A 19,809-nucleotide genomic window follows, 5' to 3' on the forward strand; every position below is an offset into this window, starting at 1 on the left:
GACACAAGGGGAGACACTGAGTTTCCTCCTTTGTCGGACATGCTGCTTCTAGTGTGGTGTAAGTGATGCACCTACCTACACTATATGTTTACCTACTGATCCCTTGCTAAGAGTTGTAGCCAAGGTGTGCTAAGCCTTGAGGAGCTACAACAGCTGGTTCAGTAGAACTCAGAGTATTCTAAGCTAAGTTATATGTACCTGGAGTACTTATGCGATCTTTCACAAGATATTCTTAGGATACGCGTGGTAAAACAGCAAGCTCAAATCCCAACCGCTGCCCACCAATGTGAGAAGTTGGCCCGATATGCAGTGTTCACTATTCTAGCGACCACTATGCATCGGTCCAAACGACCCTTATGGTGATTGGTTGTAAGTCAACCTTAGACCAGCTATCCTAGTAGCGTGGATACGAGCAGTCTTCGGGCTAAACTCTAGAGGGCGTGTTAAGCCAGCTGTTATACCATCACATACCCCTTGAACACCAAGTGAAAGGACACCACACAAGTGTTATGAAAATAAACAGTGTATTTATTAGAATCACAACAGCCCTGGACTCTTTATGAGGACAGGGTACTAAGCACAAAACAAAACTCTTAGGAAAATACTTCAAGTGCACAATTAATACAAGTGCCTGAGGGCACGGAAAGTTTAGTGGTCTCGGGCGGACCCGATAAGGCAAGTCGGAAGCGAGGGACTCTGGACCCTTAAGTAAGGAGGCTATGTAGGCACCGAAATGCCGAAGTTACCTAGCCACGAGGGCTGCGGCTGCACAAGTCTTACAGGCGTCGGGGGTCTTCGCTGACGAGCCAGGAGCCGGAAGCAAGGAGTTGCTGGCCGGCGACCAGTGGAGAATAGTTCGTAGAGATCCAAGCCTGGATCAGAGATCGATGATACCTGAAAGCAGAGGGGACCAAGTTCGTACTACTAGCCAGTAGTCAGAGGGTACCAGGAGGGCACCGGATGATCGTCACCTCGACTAGGTGAGTGGGCGATGCTAGGCTCTGCAGTCTCACGGACCAGGAGGCGTTGTCGGCGACCAGGATGGAGGTGCGAGCTGTCCCACGAAGGTTGATGCTGTCGGCGTCTCTGGGCCCAGGATTGGGGCAACAAGCCTTGGCAGATTTCAAGGCCACGTGGTGGGCCTAAAATGGCGTCTTGAGTGGACCAGGAGGGTCCGGGGTGCTCCTTTCGCAGAAGAGAGCAAGGGCCAGTCTGGAGCAACCAGACCAGCAACGTTGGTTGTCGTTCGTCGTCAAAGAGTCACAAGCCAGCGGCTAGTGATCGGACAACGTGCTGAACAGCAAAGCAGAAGGGCCCCACGCAGATCGTGGAGATGCTGGGAGACTGCACTTCGGTGCTGGAGCTGCTCAGGGTCGGGGCTTCTCGGACCCCAGAGCACTCACCAGAGGATTCCTTCGGTGGTTGTGCTGGTTAAGAAAGCGTGCAGGTTTTGATGATGGCCGGTCCCTCGAGGTCTCGTCGCACCCACAGATCTCAGCTGAGCTGACGATGTGGGTAGAGGTCAGAGGTGCCGGGGAAGCCGGTTCTCGTCGAGCTGGGTCGTCGGATTCCTGAGGAAGGACTTGCAGCAAACCGCAGAGTTCTTAGATGGTGCCTGCGGATGCAGGGTGACTACTCCTTAGCCACAAGGGAGAAATCTTGAGAAGAGTCTTGAATGTCCTTTCGTAGAAAGTAGTTCTTGATTCAAAGATGATCTAATTTGGAAGGGTCCCCGCTCCGGCCTTTATCCTAAAGAAAGGGGTGGGTACATGACTAGGTCCTGCCCTAGGGGTGGGACCAGGAAGGGGGGTAGTTACACCCCTCTCCCCTGCCGGACTTTCCCCAGGTCAGGGGCTGCGCGCCCCTGGAACTGGTTCTAGCCGGCAGATGCGTAGTGAGCACCGGGGTGCCACTCCGCAGTCACCTTCTTGTAAAGCCCTGCCTACCCAGGATACACAAAACCCTGTCTGGGATGGTGCGAACACCGCCCCGGACAGGAAACCCTTTGTCCAAGCTCTCCTCGCTGGAAGGACTCCCAGCAGCAGGAGGTCAGACTCGTGTCTGTGGTGGCAGCGTCCATTTTGTGGAGCTGAGGCTTCAGTTAACTTTAACCGGGGTTCACAGTTACGTACATGTCGTGTCCCTCTAGAAGGGCGGAATGCTAACCCCGTCGCCAGCATTAGTGAGGGGGCAGCATCCCGATTCGTATGACACCTTACTCGACATGTCTTGATAACGCGATACCGAAGTTACCGATATGGTACGCGTTATCATGGAACAGCCATTGGGTCTTGGTTCCGCAAGCTGCAACCGGGCTCGGCTCGCGCCAGAGCCCAATTCACACGGTTCCACGCACTCTGCCTTCAGGATTGTCAAGGCCTGCCATAGAAGTGACTGATAGGAACTCGGGTGTCCATTTTAGGGTTAGATATAGGGATACTATACCTAAAGCAACGGGCGAGTACGCCACGTTGCCCCAGCTGTCGCGCAGCCAGTTGTGTCAGATTTAGATGGCCATCCAGGGGTGGCATAATACATGCTTCAGCCCCTGGTAGGCCCTGGGTACACCGATGCCCTGAGTTACAGGGTCTGACAGGGTGGCCCAGTTCCAATTGGGTAATGCACCTAAGGTACACACATAAATTTAGCGAGAGAACAGCTAGGCTGTGGGTCTGATTAGCAGGCCCACAGCCCGAGAAAGTCGTAAACCAGTGAAACAAAAGCAAAAAGTCTGGGTGATCATAGGATTACAGACCCTACTCTCCTACACTCAGGTCGAGTAGAATGAGTGCCACGGTTTCCCCCCTATCCACTCGGCATCTAATAGTTTCAGAGACCCCCAGCAGGGTAGATTCAGTCGAGAAACCGGATCTAAAACCTGACTGAGAAGGATGAAGGATGTTACAGGATTCAACATGCAAGGTAAGTTGTGTGTTGATGTGCTTTTCCAATATTTTTGAGAAAACAGGAAGGAGAGAAATGGGGCGGAAATTGGATGGGCTATTGGGGTCGGCATTGGCCTTTTTTAATAAGGGCACAATCATGGCGCGTTTCCATGCGGAGGGTACCTTGGCTTCTCTGAGGGAGGAATTAAGTAGATCCAGGATAAGGTTAAGGGAAGGGAAGGGGTGTCCAAAATGTTTAAGATATGAGGGGGGAAGTGGATCCAGTGGAGAACCAGATTTGATGTTGCTGATGATGTTGATGAGTGTAGAGCTATTAAGAAGATCCCAAGTACAGATTTGCTGGACAGGTGAAAGGTGGGTTTCTTCTAAGACTTCAAGTTCGTGAGAGATCACACGATCAAGTCTATTAGGGGAGCTATTCTGTTGCGAGGGTGAGGGATGCATGTCCACAGAAGCCTCAGGATCGCATAGAGTAGCTGGATCAGGTAATTTTAGGAGGGGGGAGGGGGGGATGGGCTTGTCAAAATCAGCATAGATGGCATTGATTTTAGAAATAAAAAATTCAGCCAAGGAGTTGCATTGTGAGGCGTCTAAGCAGGGCGCTTTGGGCAGACATGCTGCTCCTGAAAGTTCTTGTACAACCTTAAAGAGTGCCTTGGGGCGATTTTGTGCCTCAAGTATGGTCGTATTGACATGTTCTCTTTTGGCAGTTTTACAGAGTAGGTGGTAGTTGTTTAAGGCGGTCTTGTAGGTTTGCTTAGAGCCTGTGTCGTAGTGTGTGCGCCACTTGCGCTCAAGGTTCAAGGTTTTTACATAAAGTTTTTTCATTTTTTCAGTGCGTCTGTGTTGGACCTAGATTACCCAAGCCTACATATGGTAGCTTGGCACAGTAGTGGTCTACAGCTCACTCACGGCGTTGGCTAAGTACTTACAAGTCTCACCCACAGTAACACAGTGATGAACCACTAAAATAAAGACACAACACCTCTGTTTAGAAAAATACCGTTACCTTTTATAAAAATAATATGTCTCTTTGGATTCAAGTTATACAAGTTACAACATTAGTTTCTTTCAGGGGTAAACATGACACTTTTACTTTGAGAAATTACTTTTCACTCCTCCTGCTGTGGAAAAAGGGCAGTAAACCACATTCTTTTGTCAACGATTCAGTAAAGCATAAGGGTAACTCTTTGGTTGGTTAAGAGAATCTCATTAGCTTCACACTCTGTAAGGTTACTTCACATTAATACACAATGACACAATACTCCACCAATAAATCTACTGAAAGGAAGATGCAGTCTGATAGTGCAATACGTTTTTACAGGTTCATTAATAGGTACATTACCCCACAGCTCTTAAGCACTGCTCAACTCAACAGCAAGACCTGAATGTAGATTTTCACTGTATAACCCACCAGTTATGTGCTAAAAGGGAAGACACAATAATATTAGTAAGGTTCCCCTCCCTCTGATTGACAGGCACACCTAGCTGGTAGAGAATCTACTTCTTCACTTATCACTAAACTGTAGGGGTTTTTACCCAGGAACCCTGTGGTTCCCTGCACCACTTCCACCTTTCTTTTCTGAGCCAGTTATTGGATAAGTTTTATTCTATGTTATTCAGTTCACTAACTCGCTTTCCTCGAGTCAGGCTCCCCTGGACAAGTCAGTCACTCGCGTGGGTCGTAGCCCCACTGTCCTGCTTCATTCACCCGGCGCTGCGGCCTCCCGTTCCCACACTACCCGGCTTACTTGTGAGGTTGGGGGCGTGTCGCGGGTGTTTCCTCTACACGCGCTGGAGCCCGGTAACAGACGGGCTGAAGGGGGAAGGCAGGGAAGGCTTTCCCGGCCCAGGGCTCCCTACCGCGTCGTCCGCTGTGGCGCTTCTGCCTCCTCTGAGGGGATCGACCTCCTGGAGCTCCGACGCGGCGCTCCTCAGCTGGCGCAATGATTTTCCTTCCGCTGGCACTACTCGGCTGGGCATGCGCGGAAGCGCTCGTTCCTCTTCCGCCTCGGCGCACCTGCTCCCAGGAAGGACGCTGTTCACCACAGAGACGCTGCTCGGTCTCTTCTGGGCCTGCTCGATCCTAGGCCCCTCCTGCCTCGCAAAAGCGTTCAGTCGCCGGTCATGCGCGGAAGCGCCTACCTCTTCGTTTGACGCGGCCGGTGCCCCCGGGGTCCTGACGCCGATCGGAGCAGCGCCGCTGCTTCTCCTCAGGCACTTCTCACTCCGGCTTCACAGGAAGGATGTGCACACACGGCGTCCTCGCTCTTCAGGGCGCTAAGGTGCCACAGACGCCCACCTTCACTACAGCTGCTCCACAACACCGGTGAGCACAGCGCTGGGTATGGACAGTCAGGAATACCCCCAATTAAGGGTGTTCTGAGTGGTTTTACTGGGGCTCTGAAATAGAAGGGTCTTCTTCCTCCAGTAGCTCGATTTCTTTGTCAGTAGTTGTTGTCTTGAGAGAGGGATCGGTCAAAGGCTGAAGGGGGAACAATCCTCTGAAGTAACTGTCAGCCTCAGTGACAAACTAGCTGCTCTCAGTGTGTCCACCTCCTCTCACCACTGCCTCACTCCTCTACTCTGGGGTCAGCACAAAATGGCTGCTGGTCACTGGCCTTATATAGGTTGGCCTGAGACCTGCAGAAGTCTCTAGTTGATTCCAGAAAGTTCCCTAATGTTATCCTATGGACCTGTCCTCCAGTAGTGTCCGTTATGGCAGTTGGTGGACACCATTTTAGGTCTCTGGAGATCCCTAAGGTTTCAAGGGGGTGACTAGGCCTCACAAGTGATGAGGGAAAAATGGCGTCATCGCCAAGGAACACCTAGCCCCCTGACAGCATTAAAAACTCCTGATGGACACATGTAAAAATAAAAATAGAAACTCTGGGAGGTTAAGGGGGACAAAAATAAATCATGGTGGTTAGAGTCTTCCCAGAAGCAGACAGGTCTAACAGTCTGTGAACCAGGGCACGGGGGGATGGTGCTGGTTGTGCTTTTTCTTTTGCTGGGGTAGGCATATGTTAACAGCTTCAGTTAACCAGCTATTAATAGAAGCCTCCGCTTTAATGTTGGTGACTTCAGTGAGGGGCCTGGTATTCTCAAGACAAGAAGGCCTTTGAAGCTTCCCACCCTGGAATGCAGTTCCTGTTTCGAGTAGGCTTAATTCCCGACCTCTGAGAGCGATAGCTCTCACCTCAGGAGGTCAGAAACTTGTCTAGGGTGGCTAGCTGGTCAAGACCTGTCAGTGAACACACTAGTGGTCTGTAGGTTTTCAGAGGGCATCGCTAAGGTGCCCTCTAGGTGCATTTCTTAATAAATCCAGCACTGGCATCCATGGGGGTTTATTAAGACAAGATGTTTTGTACCAAACATCTGAGGGTACAGTGAAGCCATCATATAGCTGGTGCACTCGTAATCACTAGTGTCCAATCCATATATTTGGTATGACTTCCCTGTGCCTATGGGTGATACCACAGGGACACATTCACTAATGCATATATACCCAAACATGGGTACAGTGCACTCGGCCTTAGAGCTGTAATGCCTTGTGGAGGGGTGACTTACCTATACTACATGCAGTGCTGTGTAGGCATGGTACACAGGGATGTGTGCCATGTTGACTCTTAGATTTTATCTGCACCAAGAAATGGCAGTTTGCATGAGCTTGCTGAGGAGTCCCTTAGGGTGGCACAATTTGTTCTACAGCCCTTAGGAACCCTCTTTAGTTCTAATGCGCTAGGTACTAGGGTTACCATTTACTGGTGGTGCCAGTTATGCCAATTATGGCACAGTTTAGGGAAAGAACACTGGTACTGGGGACCTGGTTAGCAGGAACCCAGAACACTTTCATTCAAAGTTGTATCAGATACCAGGCAAAAAGTGGGGGGTAACCATGTCAAAAAGGACACTTTCCTACACTTATCCACCCTCCTCCCTGCTCTGCGAAATCATTTCTAGGGACAGAGCAGACATCTTTCAGGGCCCTAGTTTTCCACACTATTGGTCAATGTGTTTCATGGCTCCACGCTTCTACCGTGGATAGTCGGGAAATGTAACTAGCGTCCGCTTGCCTGGGTGGCGCCTTTATAGGTACTGCAATGTCTTTTCTGGCACGGACAATGCCGATGTACGACGTGGAGCTGATTAACACCACCTACAGGCACACAGGGGTACTACTAGTGAACACAAATTCTGGATCCAGTCTGACGCATGAGGAAATTCTAAGGTAAGTAATCGGAGGCTAGAAATAGTCTCTACCTGATAAGGGGTTACCGAAGGTAAGTAACTTAATAATTAAAATCCACTATGTATTGGCCAAGAAGCAGCCTGAGAAGGTCTAAGGCCGTGGTACTCAAAGTAATGCCTGAGGTCTGCATATGGCCCTCCTGACCTTTACATGCGGCCCTCACCTGAATGACTGCACTTGGCTGCCGTTTACTTCAGAAAGCCCTAGCATTCAAAAATATGTTAAATAATCAGGAAAGCATTTATCTTCAGCCTAACTGAAGTAAAAGAAAAGAAACAAATAAGGTGCCCTGCGATACGTAACTTCAGAAACACATTTAGAAACACATTCATTTTTTAATATATCTTGCGACAAACGTGTAAAAATAAGATGTCTCTTCAAAATTCAAAAAGTGTATTTAATATACATGCAGAAGAGTTACGCCTTAGTACATCATAATAGATAATGTAGTCAGAAGTTTTTTATTTATAACTGATCGTTTTTAGTAATGCGTAGAAATATTCATGCCTCTTCACATCCTGACAACAATGCTAATATTGAACTTGCCACATGGAACTCTTTGGGTTAATAAACATTATAGTTTAATAAATCAAACACAAGAGGTTTGTATTGCATTTGCCCTGAACTTGTGTATCTCAAGGAGCTCTTATATTTCATAATGAAGAAAAAGGAGGGAAAGGGAAACAAGGCAACTAACCAGGATCAAACAGTTAGGTCAAGTGGGAAAGCCAGTATTGATCCTAGATTTTCTAGTATCTGAAAGAAACACGTTAGTGTTAGATTCCTTACCTTAGAATATCCCCAGGCGTCAGTCTGGATCCGGAAACTTTTGCGTAGCAGTACCCCTGCGCGTCGGTAGGCGTCGTCTGCAGGCGTCCCCTGCGGCTCCGCGTCCGTCGTTGGCGTCGTGCGCCGTGATGACGTCGCTGGAGTATATAGACGCCGCCTCCGCGCGCTGACATCAGTTCTTCTTTTTTCCGCGCCAGCAAGCGCAGATCGGAAGAGCAGTACTCCGGTCTTTTGACCAACTTTGTTATAACTTCTATCTCTTTTTGGTGCCTGGTAGGATGCCCGGTTTCAAGAATTGTGACGGGCCATCACCGACTCTGTCTCCGGTGTCTGGGCCCCGACCACGACGTGGACTCCTGCGTCGACTGCCGGGCCCTCACCAACAAGGCTAGGCGGGAGCGGTCCCGCAAGCTACTGGAGCTCCGGGTGTCGGCCCCACGTCGGGACCGGGAGCGGTCCCGGTCCGGCCGGAGGTCGAGAGAGCGTTCGAGGGAGCGGTCGCGGAGCCGCGCCGAGCGTTCCGGAAGTCGACACCACTCGTCAGGCTCATCAGGTAAGAAGCACAAGAAGTCGGGGCGTCGTCATCGTACCCCCGACTCCCCCCGACGCTCGCGCGATGCGGCCGGGGGCTCGGGTGACCCCAACCCCGCGGCTCCGCGAGAGTCGCCGGCGTGGCCTGCCTCATACCCTCCGGTCCCTGGGCACGGCGCGACGCCTGAGGAGATCGAGGCGTTCCTCATGGCCATGAGGGCGCTCGGTTCTCCGACGAGGCCTACGGCGCCTTCGGGCCCAGTGCCATCGTCTGGGGGCCCTGGCGGTTCGGGTGTCCCTGCCTCGGCGCCGTCGGGTGCCCCGGCGCCGCCGACGGCTCCGACCCCGGCGCCGCAAGGGCCTTCGGGATCGACGCCGGCTGGTCTTCCGGCCTCTCCGGCGCCGTTACCATCGGGGTTGCCCCCGACGCCGTCCCCGCGCGGCGCCGGTTCTCCGGTGCCGGCTCCGGCCGGCAGCGGGGGACCGACGCCGGCTCCGGGCGGCGCCGTCCCCTTACCTTCACCGACGCCGGACTCGGAGTCGGACCGGCGTCGCTCGACGCCGGGCTCGGCGCCGGTGGGGCCCAAAATCCCCGAGGAGCCGGTCTACATCGTTGACTCCGAGTACGGAGAAGATGAAGAGTTCGGTGAAGGTTGGGAGGGGTCCGAGGACCCTCTGTCACGCGAGTGCCAGTATGACCCGGACTGGACAGGTGACTTGGGGGATGCCAGTGGTCTGGACGACTCTCCTAACCCTGGTTTGATCTCTCCTCCTTCCGTGGCATCGGTGGAGGGAGCTGCATATTCTGTGGTGCTGATGAGGGCTGCCAAGGCCTTACACCTTGAGCTCCCCGTCGCGGCCGTGAGGCCTAACATCCTCACTGAGGTCTTCAAACCGCAGTCATGCCCACAGGAGCCACTGCTGCCGTTTAATGAAGCCTTGTCGGACGTTCTGTTGGGCACGTGGTCCAGGCCCGCTTCAGGTGCGCCTGTTGATCGGAACGTGGCCAGGCGCCACCGTCCTTGTCCGGACGACCCCAAGTTCCTGTCTACCCACCCCACTCCTGAGAGTCTGGTGATCCAGGCCTCGACCTCCCAGTCCGCATTCCCGTCGGCCCCGCCCGACCGGGAATCCAAGAGGTATGACCAGTTTGGCAAAAAGGTCTTCTCGTCCATTAGTTTGGGCCTGCGGTCTTGCAACACCGCTTGCCTCTTGGGCCGTTACACCCACTCTGTGTGGGATACGGTCGCGGAACTGCTGCCAGAATGCCCCATGGAGGTGCGGGCAAAACTCGGTCAGGCTGTGGCTGAGGGCCGAGATGCAGCGAAATATTCGATACAGTGTGGTCTTGATACGACCGACTCGCTGGGCAGAGCTATGTCAACGACGGTGGCGATTCGTCGCCACGCCTGGCTGAGATCCGCCAACTTTTCGGCTGATGTCCAAAATACATTGATGGACATGCCGTTCGATGGCTGTCACCTGTTCGGTGACAAGGCGGACCACGCGCTGGAACGCTTCAAGGACTCCAGGGTCACGGCCAAGTCCTTGGGTCTCTCGACCCAGCGTCAGCAACCGGGTTCGTTTCGTCCCTTTCGTGGCCAAGGAAGGGGCGCCCCCACACGTGCTGCCAGCCACGCGCCGCAACAATCCTTTCAACGCGGTGGCGGCCGTGGAAACCGCCGTGGTGGCGGTCGGGGACAACGGCGGGGTCAGACCACACCTCCCCCCGCAGCATCTGCCTCAAAATCCTCCTAGTCCGTGCTTTCGGCCCCATGTGACGCCAGTGGGTGGCAGGGTTCGCCATCACCACGCTCACTGGCGCACGATCTTTTCGGACAGGTGGGTGCTGCAAATTGTCCGAAGGGGATACTCCCTCCCCTTCGAGACCTCTCCTCCAGCCATGCCACCGCAGAACCACCGTGTGTCGGGGGACCACTTGACACTTCTGCAGGAGGAAGTTACGGCCCTCTTGGCCAAGGGGGCCATCGAGCGCGTTCCTGGGCCAGAAGTAGGGCGTGGTTGTTATTCCCACTACTTTCTGGTACCCAAGAAGGACAAGGGGGGCCTACGTCCTATCTTGGATCTAAGGAACGTCAACGGCTTCCTCCGGAAGGAGAAGTTCAAGATGTTGACGTTAGCTCAGGTCTTGGCTGCTCTAGACCCACAAGACTGGATGGTAGCGTTGGACTTGCAGGATGCCTATTTTCACATCCCCGTCCTGCCGGCCCACCGGCGTTACCTGCGGTTCACGGTAGGCCAGGAGCACTTTCAGTTTATCGTGCTTCCCTTCGGCCTTACCAGCGCCCCACGGGTGTTCACAAAGGTGATGGCGGTGGTCGCAGCCCATCTGCGCAGGTTGGGGGTTTCAGTCTTCCCCTACCTAGACGACTGGTTGTTGAAGGCGGGCTCGCCCCAGACAGTCGTCCACCACCTTCAGATGACGGCAGACCTCTTGCACGACCTGGGGTTCTCCATCAATGTGCCGAAATCACACCTGTGTCCCTCTCAAAAGCTCCTTTTCATCGGAGCGGTTCTGGACTCGGCGCAGTTTCGGGTTTATCCTCCGGAACGGCGGGTTCGGGATATTCAGGCTTTGATTCCCATCTTTCAGCCGCTATCCCGGGTTTCGGTCAGGTTGACGCTGCGGCTGCTGGGACTGATGGCTTCCTGCATCCTTCTGGTGCATCACGCCCGGTGGCGGATGTGGGACCTGAAGTTTCAGTGGGCCCAGCATCAGGGCAACTTGTCCGACCACGTCTTGATCTCGGAGGGCACTGCGAGACAACTGCAGTGGTGGCTTACGGACCGCGATTGGGTCAGGGGCAGATCCCTCTCCCTTCCCCAACCGGAGCGCGTTGTCGTGACGGACGCGTCCCTCCAGGGCTGGGGTGGCCACTTGGGAGAGGCAGAGATCAGAGGCATCTGGTCTCCGGCGGAGTCCCGGCTCCATATCAACCTGTTGGAGCTGCGGGCGATTCGTCTAGCACTAAAGGCATTCCTCCCCTTTGTCAACGGGAGTGTAGTGCAGGTGTTCACGGACAACACCACCGCCATGTGGTACTGCAACAAACAAGGCGGGGTGGGGTCGTGGACCCTTTGCCAGGAGGCTCTGCGCCTCTGGCAATGGCTGGAACGTCAGGGCGTGACTCTGACGGTTCAACACCTGGCAGGTTCCCTGAACGCCAGGGCGGACGAACTCAGCCGTCGGTGCTAGATGGATCACGAATGGCGTCTGAACTCGGACGTGGCGCAAGGCATCTTTCTGCAATGGGGAGAGCCTTGGTTAGATCTATTCGCCACAGAAGAGAACGCGCAATGTCATCAGTTCTGCGCGTTGGAGTTTCCAAGACGGCACTCGCACGGCGACGCCTTTCGGCGCGAGTGGAGTTGCGGTCTGTTATACGCCTTTCCGCCTATACCACTTCTGCCCAGAGTGCTGAAGAAGATCAGGCGCGACCGGGCCCAGGTTATCCTTGTGGCTCCGGACTGGGCTCGAAGGTACTGGTATCCCGAGCTACTCAGCATGTCAGTCGGTCCCCCGATCCGCCTGCCCCTTCAGGAGGACCTTCTGTCGCAGCAGCAGGGGACGGTCCTCCACCCGAACCTGTCCAGTCTCCACCTCCATGCTTGGAGATTGAGCGGCGGCAGTTGAGGCCATTTGACTTGCCTCCTGAAGTCTGTGATGTTATTCTGGCAGCCAGGCGTCCCTCCACTAAGTCGGTATACGCCTGTCGGTGGAACAGATTTGTGGCATGGTGCACAGCAAAGGCTGTGGATCGTCTTTCTGCCCCTCTTTCGGAGGTTCTTCTGTTTCTTCTTTCTCTTGCCCAGCAGGGCTCTGCTCTGGGCACTATCAAGGGCTACCTTTCTGCCCTTTCCGCCTTTTTGAGGCTTCCTGATCAGCCTTCTTTGTTCAAATCCCCGATTGTAACTCGATTCTTGAAGGGCATCACTCACATGTTTCCACCTGTTCCGTTTGTGATGCTCCAGTGGAATTTGAACCTGGTTCTAACCTTTCTGATGTGTGCTCCCTTTGAGCCCCTTCATTCTTGTCCTCTCCGTCTCCTGACTTTAAAGACGGCTTTCCTGGTTGCCATCACCTCTGCCAGGAGGGTGAGTGAGCTCCAGGCTCTTTCTGTCCAACCTCCTTTCCTGTCCATTCATCCTGACAAGGTGGTTCTGAGGACTAGACCTTCTTTCCTGCCCAAGGTTGTTTCGGCCTTTCACATCGGGCAGTCCATCACCCTCCCTTCCTTCTTCCCGCCTCCGCATCCTTCAAAGGATGAAGAGCGGCTCCATCGTCTGGACCCAAAACGTGCGCTTTCATTTTACATGGATCGCACTCGCCAGTTCCGGGTGGATGACCAACTGTTTGTTGGCTACTTGGGTGCGAAGAAGGGACGGGCGGTTTGTAAACGAACCATCTCTCGATGGGTCGTCCTCTGCATCAAAGCGTGCTACTCTTTGGCTCGGACGGAGCCTCCTGTTGGGCTGAGGGCCCATTCCACTCGGGCCACGGCGGCTACTACTGCCCTGGGCCGGGGAGTCCCCTTGCAGGACATTTGCCAAGCGGCTACGTGGGCCTCGCTGCACACCTTTGCGAGGCACTACTGCCTGGACAGCCAAGTCCGGAGGGATGGCTTCTTTGGCCGTTCTGTCCTCCAGGATTTTCTGGTGTAGTTTTGTATTGGTTCACAGACCCACCACCGGGGTTGGTATTGCTGGGGTATGTATTCTAAGGTAAGGAATCTAACACTAACGTGTTTCTTTCAGATGAACAAGTTACTTACCTTCGGTAACGATATATCTGTAAGAAACATTAGTTAGTGTTAGATTCCTTACCGAACCCACCCATCCTCCCCGTTCTGCGAACTGATACCTAGGGTTAAGGACATCCCTTTCAGGGCCCTAGTTTTTACATGGCACCAGTGTTGGTTCTCTCATGGCTCTGCGTCTCCTGGCGCGGAAAAGCTGTGTACAAAGAACTGACGTCAGCGCGCGGAGGCGGCGTCTATATACTCCAGCGACGTCATCACGGCGCACGACGCCGACGACGGACGCGGAGCCGCAGGGGACGCCTGCAGACGACGCCTACCGACGCGCAGGGGTACTGCTACGCAAAAGTTTCCGGATCCAGACTGACGCCTGGGGTTATTCTAAGGTAAGGAATCTAACACTAACTAATGTTTCTTACAGATATATCGTTACCGAAGGTAAGTAACTTGTTCATCGTTACCGAAGGTAAGTAACTTGTTCTTCATGTCGGGCAATTCTATTTCATTACAATTCAATTCAATAATCACTTTGCCACTGGATTCAAGCAAGCCTGGCTGAAGACGGCTGTAATGCCAGAAACCGGTCCTAGGAAGCTTGAATCCGGTCCAGGGAAGGCATGGCTTGGCAGTTCGGGCTGGACTGATCCCATGAGGCACAAGGTCAGACTGATTTGCATATGGCCATGTTTGAACTGGGGTGGCAGAGTGGACTAAAGAACGGTGATGGGTTAAACCCAGATCTGTTGACTGGGTGTGAGTGTTTGATTGGTTCAGATGCTCCGTCCATCATCACCCCCTTTTGTACCGCTTTGTTCGCCATAAGTTGACAGGGTATGCTCAAACGTGAGTCCCTTGCTCACTTTGCCACTGGATTCAAGCAAGCCTGGCTGAAGACGGCTGTAATGCCAGAAACCGGTCCTAGGAAGCTTGAATCCGGTCCAGGGAAGGCATGGCTTGGCAGTTCGAGCTTACCCCAAAGTACGTGAGAGGGATAGCAATTAAGATGCAGAATAGCACAGTATTGTCAATTCTATGACTCTTTCCATACTGCTCTCGAAATGTAAGTTCCTAGTCTTTAGAAGAGACACTTAAAATAACTATATGACTAGCTGACCACACCATGTACGTGATTCGCTTTCCCAATGCCCACCTTAAACCCCACACAAAGCCTCACTCCCACAGTGCTGCCATTAATGTGGCCCCGGGCACACCACACACTATAGTTTGTAGCCCCTGGAGAAATGTTTGGGGGTACCCATTGTCTAAGGGCTCATTCGATTAGAGCTAAGGCTGCCATCACTGTTTTTGCATACAGAGCACCTTTTCTGGACATCTGTCAGGCTGCGATATATGCGTCCGCCCGCATGGTCATGAAGTACTATTGTCTTCCCAGTGGTAAGGGTACTTTGCCCATTCTAGGACATGTGAGAAATCTGCAGTTGTAAGTAAGCATCATAAGAACAAGTTACTTACCTTCAGTAATGCTCTTTCTGGTGGATATGAATCAGCAACCTTCAGGTGATAAGGGGGCTTTCTTACTTTTACTTCCTGCTGGGCCCAAAACATAGCGGTACAAAAGGGGGTGGTGATGGACGGAGCATCTGAACCAATCAAACACTCACACCCAGTCAACAGATCTGTGTTTAGCCCATCACCGTTCTTTAGCCCACTCTGCCACCCCAGTTCAGACATGGCCATATGCAAATCAGTCTGACCCTGTGCCTCATGGGAACAGTCCAGCCCGAACTGCCAAGCCATGCCTTCCCTGGACCGGATTCAAGCTTCCTAGGACCACTTTCTGGCATTACAGCCGTCTTCAGCCAGGCTTGCTTGAATCCAGTGGCAAAGTGAGCAAGGGACTCACGTCTGAGCATACCCTGCCAACTTATGGCGAACAAAGCAGTACAAAAGGGGGTGGTGATGGACGGAGTATCTGAACCAATCAGACACTCGCACCCAGTCAACAGATCTGGGGTTTAACCCATCACCGTTCTTTAGCCCACTCTGCCACCCCAGTTCAGACATGGCCATAGGTAAATCAGTCTGACCCTGTGCCTCATGGGAACAGTCCAGCCCGAACTGCCAAGCCATGCCTTCCCTGGACCGGATTCAAGCTTCCTAGGACCGCTTTCTGGCATTACAGCCGTCTTCAGCCAGGCTTGCTTGAATCCAGTGGCAAAGTGAGCAAGGGACTCACGTTTGAGCATACCCTGTCAACTTATGGCGAACAAAGCGGTACAAAAGGGGGTGATGATGGACGGAGCATCTGAACCAATCAAACACTCACACCCAGTCAACAGATCTGGGTTTAACCCATCACCGTTCTTTAGTCCACTCTGCCACCCCAGTTCAGACATGGCCATATGCAAATCAGTCTGACCTTGTGCCTCATGGGAACAGTCCAGCCCGAACTGCCAAGCCATGCCTTCCCTGGACCGGATTCAAGCTTCCTAGGACCGGTTTCTGGCATTACAGCCGTCTTCAGCCAGGCTTGCTTGAATCCAGTGGCAAAGTGAGCAAAACATAGGCCTGATTTCAACGGCCGTCAGGCCTCCTTTTGTCTGAGTATTACCCTGTGGTCTGGGAGCTATCTGGAGCCTAATAATCAAGTTACTTAGCACCTGTGAAGGTCTTTCTTGTGAATAGTGTATCTAACTGCGATTTCTCACCTCCTTCCTACCTCCCTGTTTGGTGGAATGGACTCTCTTTTCCATTCATAAAAAGATCCCAATTTCAATATCTGCTCATTGTCAAATCTGATTACTTTTAGAGCACTGTGCCCGACGGCACAGAAAAAGTAAAGAAAGAAGTTGACAGCAATGAGCATGGGCAGTGCTAATATGTGGCTCTGGCAACACTTCCATCAGGGAACACAGACACACGATGCCTTCTGCTTAAGCGCATGAGCAATGCTGAGAAAAATCCCTGGATCCTTTCCGGTGCCTGAGGATATTTACAAGATGAGGAATCTGTGGTTAGCAGGATTATCCACCAGAAAGCATGTTATCAAAGAAAAATAACTTGTTTGCTAGGTTCAACTGGCAGCCAGCCAGTATGATACTTGAACAGTAGAAGAGATGATGGCACTTTAACACCTTCCGTGCCCCCTTTGGCGGACGCAAGCACTACCTCGCTGGTGCTGCAAACGGCCCGCCCACTCCACGGAACCGCTGCACTGCGGCGAAATAACGGCCGCGGTTAAGGAGCTAAACCAGGCCTTTGTTTTGGTTCCAACATAAAGTAAAAATAAGAAACCCCCCTCACCACCACACGATTGCTGCTTGGAACGGGAAGCAGACAACGTGCAGGCGCTGCTGAGTGTGTTCTAGTGTCAGTAAATGACACTGGGGCAAATCCTGCATATTTCACTGGACCCAGGCCAGCTCGGATCCAGATCAATAATAGCAGTGCGATCCCACTCATTTTCTTCCTTAGCTGTGTTTATTGCACCCATGCTTTATCCCTTAGCACATTTGGCAGGGTGAAATTTAGCTGGGGAAATTTCCTGGTGAAAGGAAATGTTTTCTTTATGCCTCATTCGGAGTATATGAAATATGAGGCACTTTTACAGGGTGCGTTACCCATAACCCGTACCTTACTCAAAATCACTGCTTTATTATATAGTTTGATATGAAGAGTGCCACTGCTATGACCTGGCAGATAAGGGTGCAAATTGTGCACCCCCTATTTTGTGTTAGTGCAGGGGGCACTTAGCAGGTAGATAATTTGCATCTCAATAGGAGTGTGACGCTTGGACATTTTCATGTTATTTCTCCTGCTACTAATACCAAAAAACATTTGTACTGTCTGCTCCTCTGATTGCATGCAGGTTTTACCTCCTACATATCGCAGAACAAACATCTGCAATTTGCTCATATTTGTACTCCCATTTTGGCGGCAAGCTCCCAGATTTACAGTATTTTTGTTGTCATGGCCTTAGTATATTGTGGATCCGTATTGATACTTAACGTCTGATTCTTTTTTCAATTACACTTCACTGATATTTTGATAAGAATAAAATGGAACCCGATATTTTAATTACTTTGGTATTTCTAACAATTTTTTCCTTTTCTCTTGCTCTTTTTCAGCTCTTACAGTTCTGCTCAACGACCCCATTCCAGCAGTCCGGATGAAGGCAGCAGAGACACTAGGCCGGCTTGTAAAATTCACATAATCCTCAATATGTTGTGTATTCATCACTTGGAAGCAGACTCTGGAGATAGGGTTGCTGGCCAGCCATTGAGATGCAAGAAAACACTACTACTGCTGACGGGGACCCATGCTTTCTCCACCATGCCTATGTTCCCTGCTCCTGTGGGAAATCATCATAGAGAACAACAGCTCGTGAGGTTCCTTCCCATGATAAAGGCTTGCTTTCAGAGGCTTCCAATGCAGTGTATACTCCTTTGAAGAGCACATGTACTTGGCACTAATAATCCTAGTCTTGAGCTCACAGTCCAGAGCTTTACGCTCCCCACAGTATGTCGTAGGAAGTGAGCATCACTGACTTGAAGCCAGAGAAGCAAATGTAGTAGTTTATGCTCATATGCTGGATATATATGAACAAGCTCTGAAAGCTCAAGCTTTTAGTGGGAAACAATTAAGAGGAAACTTCAGAAGATACACCAGCAGCCAATAAATATTGGTGTCACGAAAATATTTTAATAGACTTTCAACACATTAATATGCTATTGTCGGACTCCTTTGAAGTCTATGTCAATGGCGGCCATGTACTATTTAATAACTATAGTCCATGCACTTAGTACGTTGGTCACATTAAAGTCACAGGAGACACTCCATTCCACTTGATGTCTGCTGGTGTTGGTGAAACATGGACTATGGAAAGGCGTTACATGCTGTGTCAGAGTACCGGCCCATTTCTAGAACTTTATTTTGTTAGTCACAGCTTATTTACTGCTGCTACTTTCACTGTCATCGGGCTGTATGCCCTCCCCTAGTGGTCTTCTGCTTCCTAGAGCTGGGATGGTAGACACTTCTTCTAGACTTAGCTTCTGTCTGTCCTATGCCAATAAAATTTAAGAAGGTTCGTGCTCCACTGACGAAGAGATGTGACAAATCATTTCTCTTTATCGCTTGCCATTTTTAAGGTACCATGCACTCATACTTTATTTTCTCTTGGTGGAAGGGTTCGGTTGGGGTCTGAATGATCAGTGATTCTAGCCTGGTTAATGCTGATTTTTCTGTGTGTGGGATAAACTAACCACAAGAAGTCCCAGGACTGTAGAATTATTAGCAAATAGTTGCGATTGTGGAAATCATATTTTCATTACCACTTTCAAAACATATTATTTTTGCTCAGATGAACCTGTGGTGTATATAATAAAATATAATACATATTTTTAAATAAAAGATCGTCTCTAATGGTTTTATGTGTCTTCAGTTCCTGTGTTCTTATTTTAGTTTTTTTAAATATATTTCATCTTTAGTTTTTTTTTATAAATAAAAATGTTTTTCTTGATTTAATTTTTTTAAAATTAATTTTGTCAACAGTAACATAACGCAGCACAGCTCATGTGATTAAGTACCGATCTTTGGGTATTGCAGACAGTAATAATTTCTAATTCAAACCAGTCTGAAAAACTCCCATCATTTGCCCCATGTCAGTTTGTGGAGACATCCCTGTGCCAAATGTTTTAATTCCTCCATCTTAGCACCCCATCCCATTGGCCTGTGCCAGATCGCAGTACTCAGTGGGGTAGTCAAGTTCCATGATTGCTCAGTATCTCTTTTTGCTAGCAGGGCTCCTACTCCCACCCATGTTTGTTCACCCCAGTTTTTCCCCAGGCCCTCCAGTAGTCCTAGGAGAGCAGCTCATGGCGATACCTCTAATGAGTATTCAAACAATCTGAAAGAGACACGTTAGTGATAGATTCCTTACCTTTGAATATCCACAGGCGTCAGACTGGGTCCGGAAAGTTTTGCTAGCAGTACCTCTGCGCATCAGTAGGTGGCGTCATGCCGCTCCGCGTCCGTCGCGGTCGTAAGCGCCGAGATGACGTCACGGAGACTACTTAGGCGCCACCCATGCGCGCTGACGTAAGTTCTATTTTTTTCCATGCCAGTAAGTGCAGATCCGGTTAGAGCACGTACCTTAGTCACTTTTTGACTATCTTTTTTGGGACTTTTTTGTCTCTTGTTAGTCTTTTCTGGAGCATGTAGGGATGCCTGGTTTAAAGTCCTGTGGGGCCTGCCGTTGCAATATGTAGGTGGCGGACCCCCACGATGTCTGTCTCTACTGCCTGGAGCGCGACCACGACTCCCGGTCCTGTCGACTGTCAGGCCATGGCCCGAAGGCCTTGAGGGAGCGGTGCCGGAAGTTGCTTGAAGTTCGGCATTCATCCCAGTGCCGTTTGCGGTCCAGGGGCCGTTCTAGAGAACACTCGCGGGGCCACCATCGCCGCTCCTCAGGCTCCAAGTCTTCACCCTCTGATTCGGGTAAGAGACAACACAAAAAGAAGTGGAAGAAGCGTTGTCGCTCTCTGACATCCCCCTGTCGGTCCCCAGATGCGGTGAGGGTGACAGGGGTACTGTC

At 51.3% G+C, this 19,809-nt stretch overlaps 1 protein-coding gene across 2 annotated transcripts in view; it reads left to right on the top strand.

Moving 5' to 3' along the window:
* MROH1 (maestro heat like repeat family member 1) overlaps positions 1 to 18,626 on the top strand; it is a 2,204,128-nt gene extending 2,185,502 nt beyond the window's left edge. For both annotated transcript variants that reach the window (XM_086966435.1, XM_086966436.1), the window contains exon 43: positions 17,345 to 18,626. In XM_086966435.1, coding sequence (XP_086822561.1) covers positions 17,345 to 17,430 — 86 coding nt within the window. In that variant the 3' untranslated portion in view covers positions 17,431 to 18,626. The remainder of the gene's footprint in view (positions 1 to 17,344) is intronic.
* Positions 18,627 to 19,809: the final 1,183 nt, after the last annotated feature.

This window comes from Lissotriton vulgaris, chromosome 4_1 (genome assembly GCF_964263255.1).
Source record: "Lissotriton vulgaris chromosome 4_1, aLisVul1.2, whole genome shotgun sequence".
NCBI lineage: Eukaryota > Metazoa > Chordata > Amphibia > Caudata > Salamandridae > Lissotriton > Lissotriton vulgaris.